The sequence below is a fragment of the Lampris incognitus genome, chromosome 10 (genome assembly GCF_029633865.1).
Source record: "Lampris incognitus isolate fLamInc1 chromosome 10, fLamInc1.hap2, whole genome shotgun sequence".
In the NCBI taxonomy this organism is placed as follows: Eukaryota; Metazoa; Chordata; class Actinopteri; order Lampriformes; family Lampridae; genus Lampris; species Lampris incognitus.
In genome coordinates, this window is record NC_079220.1 from 619,757 (window position 1) to 639,179 (window position 19,423).

Sequence of the window (19,423 nt, forward strand, 5' to 3'; positions counted from 1 at the left end):
CAAAATCAATGGCATTCAGCCCCCCGTTTTCACAACTTTTCAACAGGTCACTTTTCCTGATATAATGACACTTGTTTTTCCAAACAAAATTGAAATTAGTTTGGTTTATGGATTTAATCATTCTTGATGAGATAGCCAATGAGTAAGCAGGATAAATAAATCTAGTGAGATTCTCCATCTTGGTGAGTAGAATTCTCCCAAACAGAGTAATGTCCCTCTGTAACCAGCTGCTTAATATAGCTTTACACTTTGTAATATTACTCTGAATATTCATCTCTTCTCTTGATGCAAGGTTTTTACTTAAGCTAATGCCTAAATATTTAACCTCAGTTTTAACAGGGACACCAAATAAAGAGCTAGAATGATGCCAATGTATCGCCACAAGTTCACATTTGCTTATATTCAGAGTTAAACCTGATGCTTCGGTAAAGAGCTCAACTGATTTAAGGGCCAAGGGGATCTGGGAGGCATTTTTTAAGAAAAGCGTGGTGTCATCTGGAAGTTGGCTTATCAATAACTTGTTGCCCAAGGCCTCCAGGCCATCAATGTTATCATTTTTAATTAGAATGGAACGTAATTCTGCTACAATAATGAATAACAAAGGGGAGCTGCCACAGCCTTGCCTAATGCCCCTCTTAATACCAAATCTCGGGCAGGAGAAGAAGAAGAGGAAGAAGAAGAAGAAGGAGAATAAGAAGAATAAGAAGAAGATTTTTTCTTTTTCTTTTTTTATTAAAAACTTCAAATAGACAAACACACCAGCAAAGCCAGTATAGTCTAAAACAACAGAGCAGGCTAAGAACAGAACATCACACATGTCAAAGACAATGAGAACACAACAAGGAAACAGAAATATTAAATTAAAACGAGATCAAAGGAATAAAAAATATAATAAAATAGGACAATACAATATTCCAGGGGTTAAATTACATTAAATTGTTCAAATGCAATGAATAATTTTTGGGCATTTCTGTTTTTCATACATTTTAGAGATTTGGAAAAAGTTACTAATTCGTTTTTAAATGCTGCTAAACAGGGATGCGTTTTGCAATATTTACATTTGTGTATAAAATATTTTACCAAAATAATTACATTATTCATCAAGAATTGTAACTTTCTATCTTCCATAAACATTCCAAATTTGACACTTTCAAGTAGAAATTGAGGTAAAGCACCAATGCTAGACTTCATCCACACATACAAATTATACCAGAAATTATAACTAACGTTACAGTGGAAAAATAAAAGATCCGTTGTTTCTATGTCTGTCTTGCAAAGTTGACAAAAAAATAGTCTACATTAAAATCTAATCTTATAAATTAAAGAAGAAGAAGAAGAAGAAATAAGTAGTATTTATTCTATTTTTAGGCAGTGGCACTCTTTAACCCCAGCTATGGGTTAAAGAGTGCCAAAAGAGTGTCACTGCCTAGTGGATACCTGTTGTTTTTTTGTTGCCCTTTGGTATCTGTTTAAGTCGGAGAGTACTGCTGGCGTCGTGTGTGACTGCCGTGTTGTGTCCAGCAAAACTCGGACCACGACTTTGAATCAAACTGTGTTTATTGCTGCCACAGTAAACGTCACATACACGTACAGCCTAGCATCAACCACGTCCCGTGTCACTGCCGTAAACCGACTGCCGTAAACCGGCTGTAGTAAAACTTAAAGCTGCAGTGTCCTAGACTACAGTCACACTGTTGTGACTTATACACAACCCCCCCCCCCTCTACAGAATTCACCAGAACAGTGAACATGAATGAACTGTATCACAACTAGGTAAACTGGGTGGACTACCAGTTACCAGCGTAGCCATGTGGATTATTCTGCCACGCAACAGGCCACGCTCTAACTAACCTAAACGTCAGAAGTCTGTAACATAGTCTTTCAGATAGCCTGGTGGAGCCCGAGCTCGAGCTGGCCGGGCCTCATGATCAGCTGCGGGGCCCCCACCCTCAGCTGGGTGTCCCTCTGCGGGTTCTGGCTGTGCTATGGGAAAGTCACAGTCTGCCGCCATGGAACCCCAGTTCTCCGAGGCATTGAGGTGTGTGGTGTTAGGTGGAGTTACCTTGTGAAGTCAGCTGGAATGCCACCGTGACCCATCAGAGAGGCGGAATGTCGCTGCACCTAGCTGACTGGTGACCTGCAGTGGTGCCGATCAGAAGGAGAGCAATTTGTCACCCCGGTGTGGCCGACGGACCCGGACCCAGTCCAGAACTGTGAACTGTGGCGCATGCACTTTACGCCTCCTGTCAAACCGCTGTTTCATCTGACGTTGACGGCCAGCGACCCTGCTGCTGTGCTGGACCGGTGTTACCGATGCAGGTGCGGTAGCCAACTGTGCTCGCAGGCGATCCAGAGGAAGTTGGAGCTCCCGGCCTAGCATGAGGTGGGCTGGTGAGCTGCCTGTGGTTGAGTGTGGTGTCGCCCGGTAGTGCAGCATGGTGTGAAGTAAAGCAGCTGAGAAAGGTAGACCGTCAGCCAGATGTGCCCTGGTGCCGTTTTTTAGTGTTTTTTTTAACCTTTCCACACCCCCATTGGCTTCTGGGTGGTAAAAGGCAGTGCGAATGTGGTTGATCCCTTTGTCTGCCAGGAAAGCTGCAAAATCAGCTGAGATAAACTGCGAGCCATTATCCGTAGTGATTCTGTTAGGGATCCCCCATCTGGCGAACAGAGAGGCAAGGAAGGCAGTGATCACCTGAGTCGTGACCGAACCCGCAGCAATCACTTCCGGCCACTTCGAGTGGAGGTCATATGCCACCACAAGGAAGCGCTGACTATGCGGGACACCGTGGAGCTCCCCACAGATATCCACCTGGATGTGCCCCCAGGCAGCGGCAGGCCGGTGTACTGGTTGTAGTGGGGGTGGGGCCGGCGGGCCGGTCTTCCCACTGACGAGGCAGGCTGTGCAGTCTTTTACCATGGCCTCGATGTCCCTGTCAATGCCCGGCCACCACACAAGGCTCCTACAATGCTGCTTCACCTTCACAATGCCCAAATGACCTTCGTGGGCCATGGCCAGGATACGTGCCCGCAGGCTGACAGGGACCACTGTGCAGAGCCCCCGAGCCACGCAGACATTATGCCAACAGGACAGCTCCTCCCTGACCCTCCTGTACGGTACCAGCTCCTCAGGGACTGTCAGGGGTCAGCCCTCCCGGATGAAGGTACGCAGTTGGGAGAGGAGGGGGTCCGCCTCCGAGGCAAGCTGGAGGTCCTGGAGAGAAACTGCAGCTTGGAGTGGGGCGTGCAACATCTGAATGAGGTCTGGCTCCGTTGGGTCTGGGCCTGAGTCTGGTGCGGGGCTAGGGATAGCTCTGGAAAGAAGGTCCGCCACTACGTTATCCCGACCTGGGGTGAACTGAGGGGAGAAGTCGTACTGCTGGAGCCTCTCGGACCAGCAGTGGACCCGCAGCGGTTTGTGTCCTGACCCCGACAAAGCTAGTAGGGACGTAAGGGCCTGGTGGTCAGTCCGCAGCGTGAAGTGCCTCCCATACAGGTACATGTGCCAACGCTCACACGCCCACACACATGCCAATGCCTCCCGCTCCCCCCACGGAGTATTTCTGTTCAGCCGCAGTGAGTGAGCGAGAGGCGAATGCAACAGGGCGCTCGGTGTCGTGCTGGAGCTGGGACAGCACAGCGCCCACTGCTGTGTTGGAGGCGTCACAGGTCACTATAGTGGGGCTGTTAATGTCAAAATGTGCCAGCACCGGGGGAGATGTAAGCTGTTCCTTAAGCTGGCGCACAGCTGCAGAGCAGGCCGGGGTCCATGTCCAGGCCGCATCCTTTTTTAGGAGTTCCCGTAGTAGGGTTGTGGTTGAAGAATACTGAGGCAGGAAGCGCAAGTAATAGGCCGTCATACCCAGGAAGGAAGCGAGCTGGGTCGAGCATGTGGGTTCAGGGAGGCGTTGTATTGCCTCCACATTAGAAAGGAGCGGGCTGATGCCATCAGCAGTCAGGCGGAAACCCACAAACTCGATGGCGGGTACTGAGAAGGTGCACTTCTCGCCATTCAGTGTGAGATTGTGGCTGGCAAGGACATTGAGCACCCTAGTGAGGCGCTCATCATGGACGGCTGCAGTCGGGCCATGCACCACAATGTCATCCAGGTAGATGACCACCCCAGGAATGCCGGTAAATATGGTGGACATAATTTTCTGAAAGCAACTGGGGGCAGAGCTGAGGCCGAATGGCATACGTGTGTAGCAGTAAACCCCAGTGTGTGTCACAAAGGCAGTGAGGTCACGGCTGTCTGGGTGTAGTGGGACCTGCAGGTAGCCCTGGCGGAGGTCGAGTTTTGAGAACACGGAGGAGCCGTGAAATTTGGCCGTCAACTCCTCTACTGTCGGTAGTGGGTACCGCCTTGTTCACTGACCTGAGACCGATGCGTGGACGCAGTCCTCCTGATTTTTTCTTTGCCACCACCAGGTTGGAGATCCAGGGCGATGCGTCCACACGCTCGATTATGCCTGCGTCTAGCAGCTTCCCCAGTTCAGCAGTTACGTCGTCATGCAGGGCAAGAGGTAGGCGGCACAGAGGCTGGATGACTGCGGATTCAGGAGGGGCTGGTGGTTAAAAGCAGTTAGGCAGCCCAGGCCGCTGAACAGAGAAGGCCAGTGCTGCTGCCATGACAGGCCCATAGCCAGGATGGTACAGCCAGCATTGTCCATGAGAGAGAACCCTAAGTCACAGAACAAATCCAGACCCATAAGGTTAGCTCCATGATGGCACACCTGGAAAGTGAATGAGGTGAGGGCTTTGGTCCCATACTGAATTGAAAAGTCTACGGTACCCACCATACCAATCTTGGAATTGGCATAGCCGTACAGGTCCTCCGCATCAGTCCTGATGTGCCGCAGGGGAAAAAGCCGTCGGACTGTGGACACGTTCAGTAATGACTTTGAAGCCCCTGTGTCTTGCAGGAGCGGCAAACACACCCTTTCCAATTCCACAGCGCACCACTTGAAGGGCCGGGCCTGGGAGCTTACTGAATGGATGGTCGTTGGCGCCGGTGGGCGGGAAACACCTTGCGTTTGAGGGGAAGCAGAAAGGTTGGAACGACAAACCCTCACAAAGTGGTTTAACTTGCCGCAATGTGAACATGTCTGTCCTTTGGCCGGGCAGGTAGGGCTACGGGTGGGGTGATTTGAAGAACCGCAATTACTACATGCCGTGCGTGTTGGCGCTCTCTGGCGCCCAGCAAAATTCACCTCTGCGTTGCTCACCTCGGGTTCGGGTGGAGTCGAGGCGGGCTGTACAGTCTGTGTTGCCAGCATGGATAGTGGGGAACATGCTAATTGAGATGCTAATCCAGCTGCAGACTCCACCTGGAATGCTATTTCCACTGCCTTCGACAGAGTCAAATCATCCGGGGACATGAGCAGTTTCTCTCTGACTTTATGGTTATTGGTGTGTTCTACCAGCTGGTCCCTTATTAGTTCATCTTCCAGAGCCCCGAATTTACAGAGGCTAGCCAGACCCCTCAAGTCAGCTATGTAGTGATGTACTGACTCTCCCGCGCGCTGCTGGCGCTGACGGAAAACAATCCGCCGGAGTATGACGCTCTGTGGAGCGGCAACATGTCCAGCGAGCTTAGCAACACAAGCCGCGTATGTAGGAGTGGATCCGAGCGTCCTAAAGATCCGCTGACCCTCGCTGCCCAAGCTGTGTATCAGCAGGGCTCTCTGCCGTGAGTCTTCCACGTCCACCAAACCCGCAGCCGCGATGAATGTCTCGAACGATTCATGCCGGCGAGTCCAAGGAACCGGTGGTTCGCCGGGTAGAGCCAGGAAGGGAGAGAGAGGCGTGAGTGAAAACTCCATCTTCGTCGCCAATGTTGGGTCCAGCAAAACTCGGACCACGACTTTGGATCAAACTGTGTTTATTGCTGCCACAGTAAACGTCACATACACGTACAGTAGAGCATCAACCACGTCCCGTGTCACTGCCGTAAACCGGCTGTAGTAAAACTTAAAGCTGCAGTGTCCTAGACTACAGTCACACTGTTGTGACTTATACACAACATGCCGCTTCTCCCTTACGTAGCCCCCTCTCCCATCCACCCCTGTGTGTCTGTGTTATGTTTATCTATCCAAAGGAGTTGAATCAAGTGCAACTGGACTTGGTATATATCCGTGAAGATGAGAGGCGAAACGTCTTCACGGATATATACTCAGTCCAGTTGCACTTGATTCAACTCCTTTGGATAACCATGACCTGGATGAATGAGAACATTCACAGACACGTTATGTTTATCTGTTGTCTTGTTTCACTGCCGTTTATTGTAAAGCGACGTTGAGTGTTAGAAACGCGCTATATAAGTTTGATTTATTATTATTAGTAGGCAGAACTTCAGCGCTACCAGTTGGTGAAATATTAATTGGAATTAGACACCTTGTTAACAGTTTTGATGACCAACACTTTGGACGATGTGGTCACATTCTTGATAACATTATTTGTTTGGTTCTGCAGATTATTACGTACTTTGTCGCACATCTCACCACCACCAGTGGTAGAAATAATTACTAGATTATTGCGATTCACACATTTAGGAGAGGACAGCTTGGGAGGAACACAGCAGGGTAGGGAGACAGTCTCAATTTCATGGACCAAGCTATCAGACTGATAATCTACACAATGAGAAATTCTCTGACTAAACATATTAACTAAACGACTTGACTCCACGTCCGCACTGGATTTAAACCTAGCAGCCTCTCTAATCGCCTGCAACCTGCTGAATGATGAGTCCCTACAGTCAAATTAAACATAGACAGCTATCTATATTGTTAGACAAAAGAGCAGCGCCGTCACCAGTGGCTCAATGCCGTCCCCCGTAGGCTGAATGCCGTCCCCCGTGGGGTGAATGCCGTCCCCAGTAGGCTGAATGCCATCCCCAGTGGGGTGTATGCCGTCCCAAGTAGGCGGAATGCCGTCCCCAGTAGGCTGAATGCCGTCCCCAGTAGGCTAAATTCCATCCCCAGTTGGGTGAATGCCATCCTCAGTAGGGTGAATGCCGTCCCCAGTAGGCTGAATGCCGTCCCCCGTGGGGTGAATGTCATCCCCAGTGGGATGAATGCCGTCCCCAGTAGACTGAATGCCGTCCCCAGTAGGCTGAATGCCATCCCCAGTGGGGTGAATGCCATCTCCAGTAGGCTGAATTTCATCCCCAGTGGGCTAAATTCCATCGCCAGTAGGCTGAATGCCATCCCCAGTGGGGTGAATGCCATCTCCAGTAGGCTGAATTCCATCCCCAGTGGGCTAAATTCCATCCCCAGTGGGCTAAATTCCATCCCCAGTGGGGTGAATGCCATCCCCAGTGGGGTGAATGCTGTCCCTACTGGGGACGGCATTCAGAGGAACACCTCCGAGGAACACCTCTGAGCCACTGGTTCAAGTATGTGGACGACACATGGGTCAAAATCCAAACACAAGAGGTGCAAGCGTTTACCAAACACATCAACTCAGTGGACAAGAACATTAAGTTCACAAGGGAAGACGTAAAGAACAACAGTTTGCCCTTCTTGGACTGTGATGTCCACATTGGGGAAGACAGGAGCCTCCACATTGGGGTTTACAGGAAACCTACACACACAGACCAATATCTACTTTTCGACTCACACCACCCTCTGGAACACAAACTGAGCGTCATCAGAACTCTGCAACAGAGAGTTGACAATGTGCCCAGCAGCACTCAGGCCCAACAAGAAGAACACAAACACCTGAGGGGAGCTTTAAAAACCTGCGGCTACCCCAGTTGGACCTTTGTGAAAACTGCAACACGTTCCAAAAAGACCAACCAGGTGAGCGACGAGGAGAAAAGGAACAGAAGGAATAGCACAGTCATCCCGTATGTTTCTGGGGTCTCCGAGAAACACAGGAGAATTTTCAACAAACACCGCATCCCGGTATACTTCAAACCCAGCAACACACTCCAACAAAGACTGGTTCATCCCAAAGACCGTGTACCACACACCCGGAAAAGCAATCTGTTGTATGCTGTACAATGCAATGAGGATTGCACTGACCTATACATAGGAGAAACCAAACAACCACTACACAAACGGATGGCCCAACACAGAAGGCCAAACTCCTCAGGACAAGACTCAGCAGTCTATCTACACCTAAAGGAGAAGACACACTCCTTCGAGGACAGCAACGTACACATTTTGGACAGAGAAGATAGATGGTTTGAAAGAGGGGTGAAGGAAGCCATCTATGCGAAACTGGAAAAACCATCCCTCAACAGAGGAGGAGGTCTGCGACACCACCTATCTCCCACTTACAATGCCGTCCTTTCAACTCTACCCAGGAGACTCAAGAAGCCTAGCCTCCAAGAACAACAGTCGCTCACTAACGGCTGCAACAACTCTCATGACCACTGAATAATGAAGTCGAAACTAACACCCCCAACGACCGTCGCTGCTAAACAAATGCAAGTCAATAGCCCCGATGGCGATGGGCCCGGCTGGACATCGGAGCACAGGAGAGCCACGCATATCTATAGCTCCGATAACGACAGGCGCGGCCATAACATCAGTACACAAAAGAGCCACGCATATCTATGGCTCTGTTAGCGACGGGCGTTGTTAAACATCGGATCACAAAGAGCCACGCATATCAATAGCTCTGATAATGACTCCTAGAGGATAAATATCTGAGTCTCATCACCAGCCAGTCAGACTAGCTTGGTCTAGTCAGAAAGGCACGAACTGAGGAAGCCTCTTGGATGAGAGGCGAAACGTCTTCATGGATATATACCAAGTCCAGTTGCAATTGATTCAACTCCTTTTGGATAACCATGACCTGGATGAATGAGAACATTCACAGACATGTCCTCAGTGGGGTGAATGCCGTCTCCAGTAGGCTGAATGCCGTCCCCAGTAGGCTGAATGCTGTCCCCAGTAGGCTAAATTACATCCCCAGTGGGGTGAATGCTGTCCCCAGTAGGGTGAATGCGTCCCCAGTAGGGTGAATGCCGTCCCCAGTAGGCTGAATGCCATCCACAGTGGGATGAATGCCGTCCCCAGTAGGGTAATGCCGTCCCCAGTAGGGTGAATGCCATCTCCAGTGGAGTGAGTGCCGTCCCCAGTAGGCTGAATGCCGTCCCCAGTAGGGTGAATGCCGTCCCCAGTAGGGTGAATGCCATCCCCAGTAGGGTGAATGCCGTTCCCATTGGGGTGAATACCGTCCCCAGTAGGGTGAATGCCATCCACTTTCAGCAGGTAAAGGGGGCCTCAGAAAGAAGGCCAGTTATCAACAAAGCCAAATCCCTGCTCATTACAGTAAGGAGCCAGCCAGCGGTTTATTGCGGTGAGCCTACTGTACATCTCATTACCCCTCACGGGTAAGGGACCAGAGACATTTAATCGATGCCGACACATCTTTCTGGGAAACTTGAGCATTCTGACTAGGCTGGCTTTTGTGATCTCTGATTGCTTCATCCTAGCATTATTGGTGCTGACATTAATAACAATGTTGCTGAAAGTAGTGGTGCTGTGTGCCTGGGTTCCCTGACTCTCCCTCCATGATGCCAGCACCCTAAGATTATCATCTATGTCAGAGACTCTGGCCCCGGGTAAACACTGAACCAAGGCTGGCGCCGCTAATCTGATATTGTGGGTAATGGAGTCTCCTATCACTAGCGTGCGTTGCTTTACTCTGTCGACAGGGGGGGGGGGAGCACGCTGGCCGGTAGGACTACCAACAGGGCTGTTGAGTGGCGAAAACCGGCTTACAGTCGGGAGAAGTGACTGCAGACCAGGCCACACGACTGGTGGCTTGCTCTTTTGAGCCTTCCCACGCCAGTAACAGAGACAAACTGCACTGCATCTGCCGACGAGACAGATGTGGCATATCCTATCGGGCCCCGTTCCTGTGGAATAACCTGCCTGCAGACAATCAGAGTCTGCTGAGTCCTTTAAAACCAGACTTAAAACTCATCTTTTTGCCTTAGCCTACAATTAGTAGTCTTTAAATTGAGTACTTCACAACCTGTACTGCATGGCAGGTCGGTTTCTGTCTCAATGAATGTACCAACCACTGTTCAGACCAGCAGACTATAGATTATAGAGTATAGATTATAGTGTATAGATTATAGAGTCTAGGGTATAGCAGATTATAGTGTATAGATTATAGAATATAGGGTATAGATTATAGATTATAGAGTATATATTATTGACTATTGCAAACTGTTCTCTTCTCTCACGTGTCTTTTTGCTGTCTCTGAATGATTTCTTCTCCTTTCTCTTCTGTGTGCGTGAATGGTGTGATGTGAGTCTTCCTTGTGTGCACGTGCAATCAGTCCTCCCAGGTCTCCATAGTGATGGTCGTCGCCACCTGGACACTGTTTGGCTTCCTCCTCATCATATGCTTCATATATTTTATAAGTCCATTATAACTGTGTTATCGTGTTGTATTGTGTAAATTGTGTAAACACAACATCATCTCATGTTGTGCGTCTTGGCAGAGAGATTCTCCTCTGTTGCTCTCCCTGATCTTTCTTCCTGATGTTTCTCCCTGAGGCTTTTTCCTGTTGTTTCTCCCTGTTGAAGGTTTTTTAGGGAATTGTTCCTTATCCCATGTGAGGGTCTAAGGACAGGATATTGTGTTGCTGTAAAGCCTCTTGAGGCACACGTGTATCTTGTGATATGGGGCTACACAAATGAAACTGACTTGACTTGTTTATTGTTAATGTGATAGTATATAAAAGTATTTATCAGTATATTTACTGTTAGTGTGACAGTATAGTACAATATTACATGTTTATTTTAAAGTGATAGTGTAGTAGTGTATTTATCAGTGTACTTATTGTTCGTGTGATAGGAAAGTGGAGTATCAGTGTGTCTGCTGTGGTTGGTGCCTTCAGGTGGAGGGAAGGTGGAGATCCGGTCTGAGAAGATGGACTTCACATCGGCTCAGTCCAAAGTCGGTTCTCTGGAGAACATCGATCACATAGCAGGGGGCAGTAAGAAGAAGGTAAATTCACACACACACAAACACACTATAAATATATGACTCACAATACATTCACAAAACACACTACTAACACTAGACACTCAAAGACACCACCCACTCAACACCAACTACACACACTCACACAAGGCATCACATGCGCAGTAGCAGACACACATTACCAGTCACACCAAAGACAACCGCCACGTGTGTGTTATTACAAACAGAAAATGAACTGATGCGGTTTGTGTTGCTGTTGTTTGTTACCTTTACTTTATTTCATTTCATGTCAGTGCACAGTATGGGGCCATGGCTGTGCTCCTGGCTGGGAGAGCTTGTAAAGCACAGACATGGAAGTTGTCCTCATTTTGAGGCTCTGTAACACTTCTGCCCCATCTGTCATTGTATTACATGATCTGAAATTTGCACACAACCGTCCAACAACAAAGACCTGCCCTGTTAATGTGTATTCTATGTTTCACAATACAGTTAAGGCCTTTGTCATCATAGAAAAGCCCTCTTCTAATATGAACCACAATGTAAAACCATCCCAAACATCTCCTGTCAGTGAATTGTTGCTCATTTTAAACTCTGGAAAGTCAGGAATCAGGAATCAGGAACAATTTATGGTCATTTCTTTCATGCACTTGTGTACACAAAAGAAACAAAATTCCGTTTCCCCCAGCCCACAGCAGTGCGACACAAAAGACAAAAACACACTTCCCAAATTTCCTAAAAACACCACCAAAAGCATGCAAAAACAACACCACCAAAAGCATGCATAAAAGAGAGAAAAGAGGAAAAAAAAACAAAACAAACAGTCAACAACACAGTCCACTCAGTGCAACACAGTCCAAAACTTCCACTGTCCAGAGAACGAAGGCCAGCCAGGATGACTGTCAGAACTGCCGGTCTGCATGGGTTAGCAGTTAGCTTAGCCCGCCCTGCTTCCATGAGGATGCAGCCCAGTCTCACGGCAGTTCGTGAAATAGTCACGACATTTAATCTATTGATTCGTGTACACGGACACGTATTTTCCTTTTTTCTCGACACTCAGCACGACTTTAAAACTCGCTGAGGGTGATGTGTAGGCTAAGATAGCCTTCCACTATTGAAACCAACCAAAACAAGCTTGATTTCTCAGAATCGAAGGAGAAATAATGAAAATGGGTGGGCATAACGTTAGCCTGTCATATTGTTGAGGTATCAAGGACACTTTCATGTTTTTGTGTTGAGAAATGTTAAAGAAGTCTTTAAAATCCACAGGTCGATATGCAACGGATCCTCTCCGGCCCTAATCCTAACCTATACGGCTTCTGCGCTCCCGAGTCCCGACTGACAGAAAAAAACAAAAAACGTGGTGGAGACATGAAACAGCCTTCCAAGTGTTGCACAGCACGAATCCATAGATTAATAATTCGTGACTATGACACGAAAAGACCTGATACCGGGGTGCAGACCACCCTTGGTGTTTCCCCCTCAGATGCAGCTAAGGCAGGGCCATGGTCCCTGGGCCCACAGAATGCAACAGACCAGGTGCCCCCAACCCCAGCCAGACACCTTCAACACACCTCCCTACACTCCACACGACGACACTAAAACACAGTCAATGCTAGGCAAGCCCACCGCCAGACCACTCCCGGTGTTATCAGAATTTCTGGTCTGCACAGGCTAGCAGGTAGCTTAGCCTACCCCTCTTCCACGTCCTGTCAGACCGCCCTTGGTGTTACCTCTTCAGGCACAGCTCCGGTCAGGGCCGTGGTCCCTGGGCCCACAGAATGTAGCAGACCAAGTTCTCCCAGCCGATCCAGCGCCAGCTCTCCCCCAAACAGTACAAGGAAAACCACAAAACGGTACAAGGAAGAAACTTAAGTCATATCATGTTTATTTTTTTAATGGTAATTAGAATTGCTGAAGTCAAATTGCTCTGGAACATAGATAGTTAAATCCACACTCCATTAAAATGGTCATGAAAGAGGAGTCACATGACGTGGTTGACGAGAATGGCTGCGTGAGGAAGACGTGTGTTCCGCCCTGCAAATAATTAACTTTGAAAACTGACACAGAGCCAATTTTCTTTGACTTATTGGGCAAAAAGTTGACAATATAGTGCAACGATGCCAAACGTAATGAGAAATTCCACGAATCCTTCAAGAACTGGCCCTGGCGGGGTGAAGGCTAACGAAGCGGCTAACGCTACCCAAGCTAACCAGAGGGCATCGCTGCCTTGCAACTCACCAAATACCGATGCACCCGTTGCTAGCGCCATCTCCGGTGAAGTGGCCAAAGTGTTTGCTAAACTCACTGCATTAATTTTGAAAAATCTGATGCCCACGACAAGAAGCTAGAGGTTATATGGGTGACAACAAGAGCTACAGATAGCAAACTGGCTGAAATTACCAACCGCATTTCTCAAGTCGAGAGCCGACTATGCTTCCTGGAGGATGCTAACGAAAGGCGGCAGGCTAACCCCCCAGCCACAGCCACAGAAGTGGAGGCCCTCCGACAAAAGCTGGACGACATGAGAACCGGGAGCGAAGGAATAATTTACGTTTTATCGGATTTCCAGAGGGCGGCGAGGAAGGCGATGCCCTGTCATTCCTAGGCAAAATTTTGCCTGAGATTTTGAGCATCGACTTCCCAAGGGGACTGGAAACTGACAGAGCATACAGGATTGGGGCATTACGCAAAAGCCCATTTCCTAATCAACCCTCGTCAGCGAGACCCATCATCGCCAGGTTCCTGAGATTGCAGGATCGGAACCGGATCGCAGAGCCTGCACGCAAGCTGGGTCATGTTATCTGGAAGCAGCACCACATCATGGTCTTTGCCGACTACTCCAAGTTGATTAATGAGAAGCGCATAAAGTTCAACGAGTGCAAGAAGATGCTCCATGAAAAACACCTGAGATTTTCTCTGGACTACCCAGCAGTACTCACCGTGAGATCAGCGCAGGGTCCTCGCCGATCTGATGACCATAAAAAGGCCCTGGCCTATATTCACTCCCTTGGATAACCTGGGGGTTCCTTTGCTTTGGGTTAACGCCAAGTTTTGCGCCTCACCGCTCCAGAAATGTGGACGCTTTTTAAATGACCTGCTTTTCATGGACGTTGATTTTGCTTTTCAGTACAGAGAAACCATGGTGAGGTCAGTAAAACCTTTATTGGACGACATAATAACGCTACTGATTCCTATTATGTAATGTTAGATTTTGGAGGTGAAGTAGTAAGCGTTATCTATACAAATCTATCTTTATCTATACATAGTATGTAAGTAGACAAAGTATGTTGGTTCCTGCTACTGTCGTCTTGGGTTAACAGTTTATTATTTTTTTAGTATAGAATAGTTCAGTCTGATATGTAAATAATTGCCAAAGTTCAAAACGTCACGCTCTTTGTTACTAATGGTATGGTCATGCTCGTGTCAGACAGAGAGGCGGATGTAGTATCCGCGCTCCCGGATGTCGGACACGAGCGCAGAGACTGGGTGGGCAGGGCGGGGCGGGTTGGGGAGGGCACTTTACCGCAGCTTCAAGTTAGAGAGTCACAGATGAAACTGACTGCAGTTCAGGCGTCTGGCTTTGCAGACGCATTTTCGTAGCTTTTATTATATGTATGTTCAGAGTTTCTTTGTTTTTTGTCTCTTACTTTTTTGTCATGTCATGCATAAATAGGTCAATATGGAAGTTACAGCAAAACTTGTACAACACTTACTTTACATTATCCCAATCAGCAGTAAAAACGGTTGGAACGTCAGAGGCCTCCATAACAGAATTAAGAAGAAGAAAGTATTAACTTTCATTAAATCAAAGAAATGTGATATAGTGTTTATTCAGGAGACCCATTTACTAGCACAAGAATCCCAGAAGCTTTGTAATGACTGGGTGGGCTTTGTGGGGGCTGCTTGTGGCAGTAGCAAGAGCAGAGGGGTAGCAACATTAATTAATAAGCAAGTACACTTCAAATGCGTAAGAAAGAGTGCAGATGAGGCGGGGAAATATAGACGATCCTGCATTTTTTGGACTACTTAAGAAGAAACTAAACGATATGGGAGACTATCCAATTATCATGGGTGGGGATTTTAATGAAGTAATGGACCAAATACCAGATCGTAGCTCTCCATCAGCTTGCACCTTCAGAGCACATGTGGCGCTCAAAGATATGTCCAAGGCATCTGGTTTGATAGATGTTTAGCTGCTACAAAACCCATCATCAAAGGATTATACATTCTTCTCTCCGCCCCATAGCTCATTCTCTAGGATATATTTCTTTTTGGTATCTCAGTCGCTAATACCCACTATAGTATCAAGCAACATTGGTAATATAATTCTTTCAGACCATAGTCCAATATTTCTTCATGTACTATCCTTTAATATGCCAGTTAAATCAACTACAAACCCCAATTCCAATTAAGTTGGGACGTTGTGTAAAACGTGAATAAAAACAGAATACAATGATTTGAAAATCCTTTTCGACCTATATTCAATTGAATACACTACAAAGACAAGATATTTAATGTTCAAACTGTTAACTTTATTGTTTTCTTGCAAATATTCACTCATTTTGAATTTGATGCCTGCAACACGTTCCAAAGAAACTGGGACAGGGGCAACAACAGACTGGGAAAGTTGAGGAATGCTCAAAAAACACCTGTTTGGATCATTCCACAGGTGAACAGGTTAACTGGAAACAGGTGAGTGTCATGATTGGGTATAAAAGGAGCATCCCCAAAAGGCTCAGTCATTCACAAGCAAGGATGGGGCGAGGTTCACCACTTTGTGAACAACTGCGTGAGCAAACAGTCCAACAGTTTAAGAACAACATTTCTCAATGTACAGTTGCAAGGAATTTAGGGATTTAATCATCAGTCCATAATAACATCACAAGATTCAGAGAATCCCGAGAAATCTCTGCATGTAAGCGGCAAGGCCGAAAACCAACAGTGAATGCCCGTGACCTTCGACCCCTCAGGCGGCACAGCATTAAAAACCGACATCATTGTGTAAAGGATATGACCACGTGGGCTCAGGAGCACTTGGGAAAACCATGGTCAGTTAACACAGTTCGTCGCTACATCTACAAGTGCAAGTTAAAACTCTACCATGCAAAGCCAAAGCCACATATCAACACCACCCAGAAACGCCGCCGGCTTCTCTGGGCCCGAGCTCATCTGAGATGGACTGACGCAAAGTGGACAAGTGTGCTGTGGTCTGACGAGTCCACATTTCACATTGTTTTTGGAAATCATGGACGTCGTGTCCTCCGGGCTAAAGAGGAAAAGGACCATCCAGATTGTTATCAGCGCAAAGTCCAAAAGCCAGCATCTGTGCTGGTATGGGGGGTGTTAGTGCCCATGGCATCACAGGTAACTTGCACATCTGTGAAGGCACCATTAATGCTGAAAGGTACATACAGGTTTTGGAGCAACATATGCTGCCATCCAAGTGACGTCTTTTTCAGGGACGTCCCTGCTTATTTCAGCAAGACAATGCCAAGCCACATTCTGCACGTGTTCCAACAGCGGGGCTTCGTAGTAAAAGAGTGCGGGTACTGGACTGGCCTGCCTGCAGTCCAGACCTGTCTCCCATTGAACATGTGTGGTGCATTATGAAGCGCACAATACGACAACGGAGACCCCAGACTGTTGAGCAACTGAAGTCGTACATCAAGCAAAAATGGGAAAGAATTCCACCTACAAAGCTTCAACAATTAGTGTCCTCAGTTCCCAAACGCTTATTGAGTGTTGTTAAAAGGTAAGGTGGTGTAACACAGTGGTGAACATGCCCCTGTCCCAGCTTCTTTGGAGCGTGTTGCAGGCATCAAATTCAAAATGAGTGAATATTTGCACAAAAAAAACAATAAAGTTTATTAGTTTGAACATTACATATCTTGTCTTTGTAGTGTATTCAACTGAATATAGGTTGAAAATCATTGTATTCTGTTTTTATTTACGTTTTACACAACATCCCAAGTTCATTGGAATTGGGGTTTGTAGATAGAGGTTAAACTCAAGCCTTTTATTAGATGAGACCTTTAAGGAATCACTTAGATCACAAATTAATCTTTACATAGAAACCAATTTACCAACAGCTCCATCCGCAGGAGTAGCCTGGGAGGCTCTGAAAGCCTTTTTTTGAGAGGTCACATAATTCAACACTCTTCATATAAGAAGAAGCAAAATTATGCAAAACTTAAGGAGCTTGAAAAACAGATCAGAACTGCAGAGTCAAACTTTTAAAAAAAAAACGTCCCCAGAAAATCTTACCAGGTTGACTGGACTGAGGTATGAGTTTAATTCAATTATGACTCAGAGGGCAGAATTTTCTCTCTTTCGGGCCAGGCAGAAATATTTTGAGGAGGGTGATAAGGCTGGTAGATTACTCGCCAGATACATTAAACAGAGAGAAGCAATGAGCACTATTCCAGCCATTAGGAGGGAAGATGGGCATCTTCTGTCTGATCCCAAGGAGATAAATGTGGCTTTTTAGAGATTTTTATGTAAAACTTTACACCTCTGAGTCAGAGGTGGACAAAAATGACATTACTTCATTTCTGTCAGCCCTCAATCTTCCATTGTTGTCAGAGGACCAGCTTGAACATATTGTTTTACCCATTACTGTTGAAGAGATAACTGACGTTATCAAGCACCTACCCTCAAGTAAAGCACCAGGTTTAGACGGCTACACTGCCGAGTTCTATAAAGCTTACGCCGAGGAACTAGCACCATTACTCCTAGAGATTTGTAGATATTATGTGGGCTACTCAGGATAACACCTCTCCTATGGCTGCCATCTCGCTGGATGCCGAAAAGGCATTCGACAGGGTGGAGTGGCAAAATCTGCTCTCCACCCTGGAATGTTTTGGTTTCAGCAAGAAGTTCATAGATTGGATTAGTCTCATATACACCCATCCCAAGGCATCTGTGCTCACCAATGGCATAATCTCTCCCTCATTTGAACTCAGAAGAGGCACCAGGAAGGGGGACTCTCTCTCCCCTCTGCTCTTTGCCATTGCACTAGAACCATTAGCAGTGGCTATCCGTAAAGAACCTACATTTCCAGGCATTCAAATTGGTGACAGATGTCATAAACTGATGTTGTATGCAGAAGACATTCTTTTGTTTATGTCCAATCCTGAATGCTCTCTTTCCTCCCTATTTAAAATTATTGACAAGTTCTCGTCCATTTCAGGTAAAAAAGTGAACTGGACAAAGTCTGAGGCTCTCCCTCTTACGCCATATTGCCCCCAAAACCTCTTCCAATCAGGCACTTTTGCTTGGCCTAAGAAAGGCATCAATTACCTTGGAATAACGTTCCCCCCCTACTGTCTGACTTGATTAAAATAAACTTTGACCCCCTATTGGACAAACTGCGGGCTGATATAGAGTGTTGGTCTCAATTGTATCTCTCTATGTGGGGCAAGGTAAACATCCTTAAAATGAATTGTGCTCCGAAATTCGACTACCTACTGCAGGCTCTCCTGATCCGAATCCCACTACACTACTATAAACAATTTGATCAACTTTGTAATAAATTCTTATGGAACAATAAACGCCCAAGAATGAGCCTGCGAAAACTGCAGAGGCCAGTGGACAGAGGAGGCCTTGCGGTGCCTAACCTGTTATTTTACCATTATTTTACCATTACGCTTTCACTCTCAGGCATATGGCACAGACAGCGCCCCCGTGGCTCCATCTTGAGAGCACTATCTGCACTCCTCTTACACCCATGAACTATATCAGTCAAACTAGCCCCACAGTATCGGTCACATCCTATTTTATCCCATATTCAGTGGGTTTGGAAGAGAATAGCTCAGATCCTTAAATTTGATCCCTTTCTTCATCGGTCCGCCGGGATCTGGCTAAATTCCAAGCTCTGTATAGATAAATCACCCTTCCTCTGGAAGTCATGGTTTCAGAAAGGTATCACAGTCCTAGGCGACCTGTATCAGGAAGAAACATTAAAATCCTTTGAGGCACTTAGGCAGGAATTCGACTTACCACACACTCAATTTTGGAAGTATTTGCAGTTAAGACACCTGCTGGTACAAATTTTCGGCTCACCGTCAATAGCCCCATCTAGTGGTGACACTCTAGAGAGGGTCTTTAAGCTCTTTGGACATGGTCATCAGGCTTCTGCCTACTACTCTATATGATCCTTACAGCCTCAGATTCCAATATACTGACCCTAAAATTGACATCTGAAACTGATTTAAAGGTTTCATTTTCAGAGGCATAATGGGGAAGAATACTTAGAAATGGGAAAAAAATGTCAAGGGAACTGCGAACAAGGCTGATTCAATTCAAAATTATAAACAGAGTCTACTGGATGCCATCTAGGCTGTGTAGAGTGGGTTTGGTGGACGACTCAGAGTGCTGGTGGTGTCTTGACAAAGATGTTACTTTAGTACACATGCTTTGGAGTTGCCCAAAAATACAGGAGTTCTGGTCTGCTATACATATCGATTTAAAAAAAAAT

At 46.8% G+C, this 19,423-nt stretch overlaps 1 protein-coding gene across 1 annotated transcript in view; it reads left to right on the forward strand.

Moving 5' to 3' along the window:
• The window catches only part of LOC130119127 (microtubule-associated protein tau-like), an 85,386-nt gene that overhangs the window by 48,896 nt on the left and 17,067 nt on the right, over positions 1-19,423 (forward strand). The window contains exon 4 of the mRNA XM_056287543.1: positions 10,862-10,971. Coding sequence (XP_056143518.1) covers positions 10,862-10,971 — 110 coding nt within the window. The remainder of the gene's footprint in view (positions 1-10,861; positions 10,972-19,423) is intronic.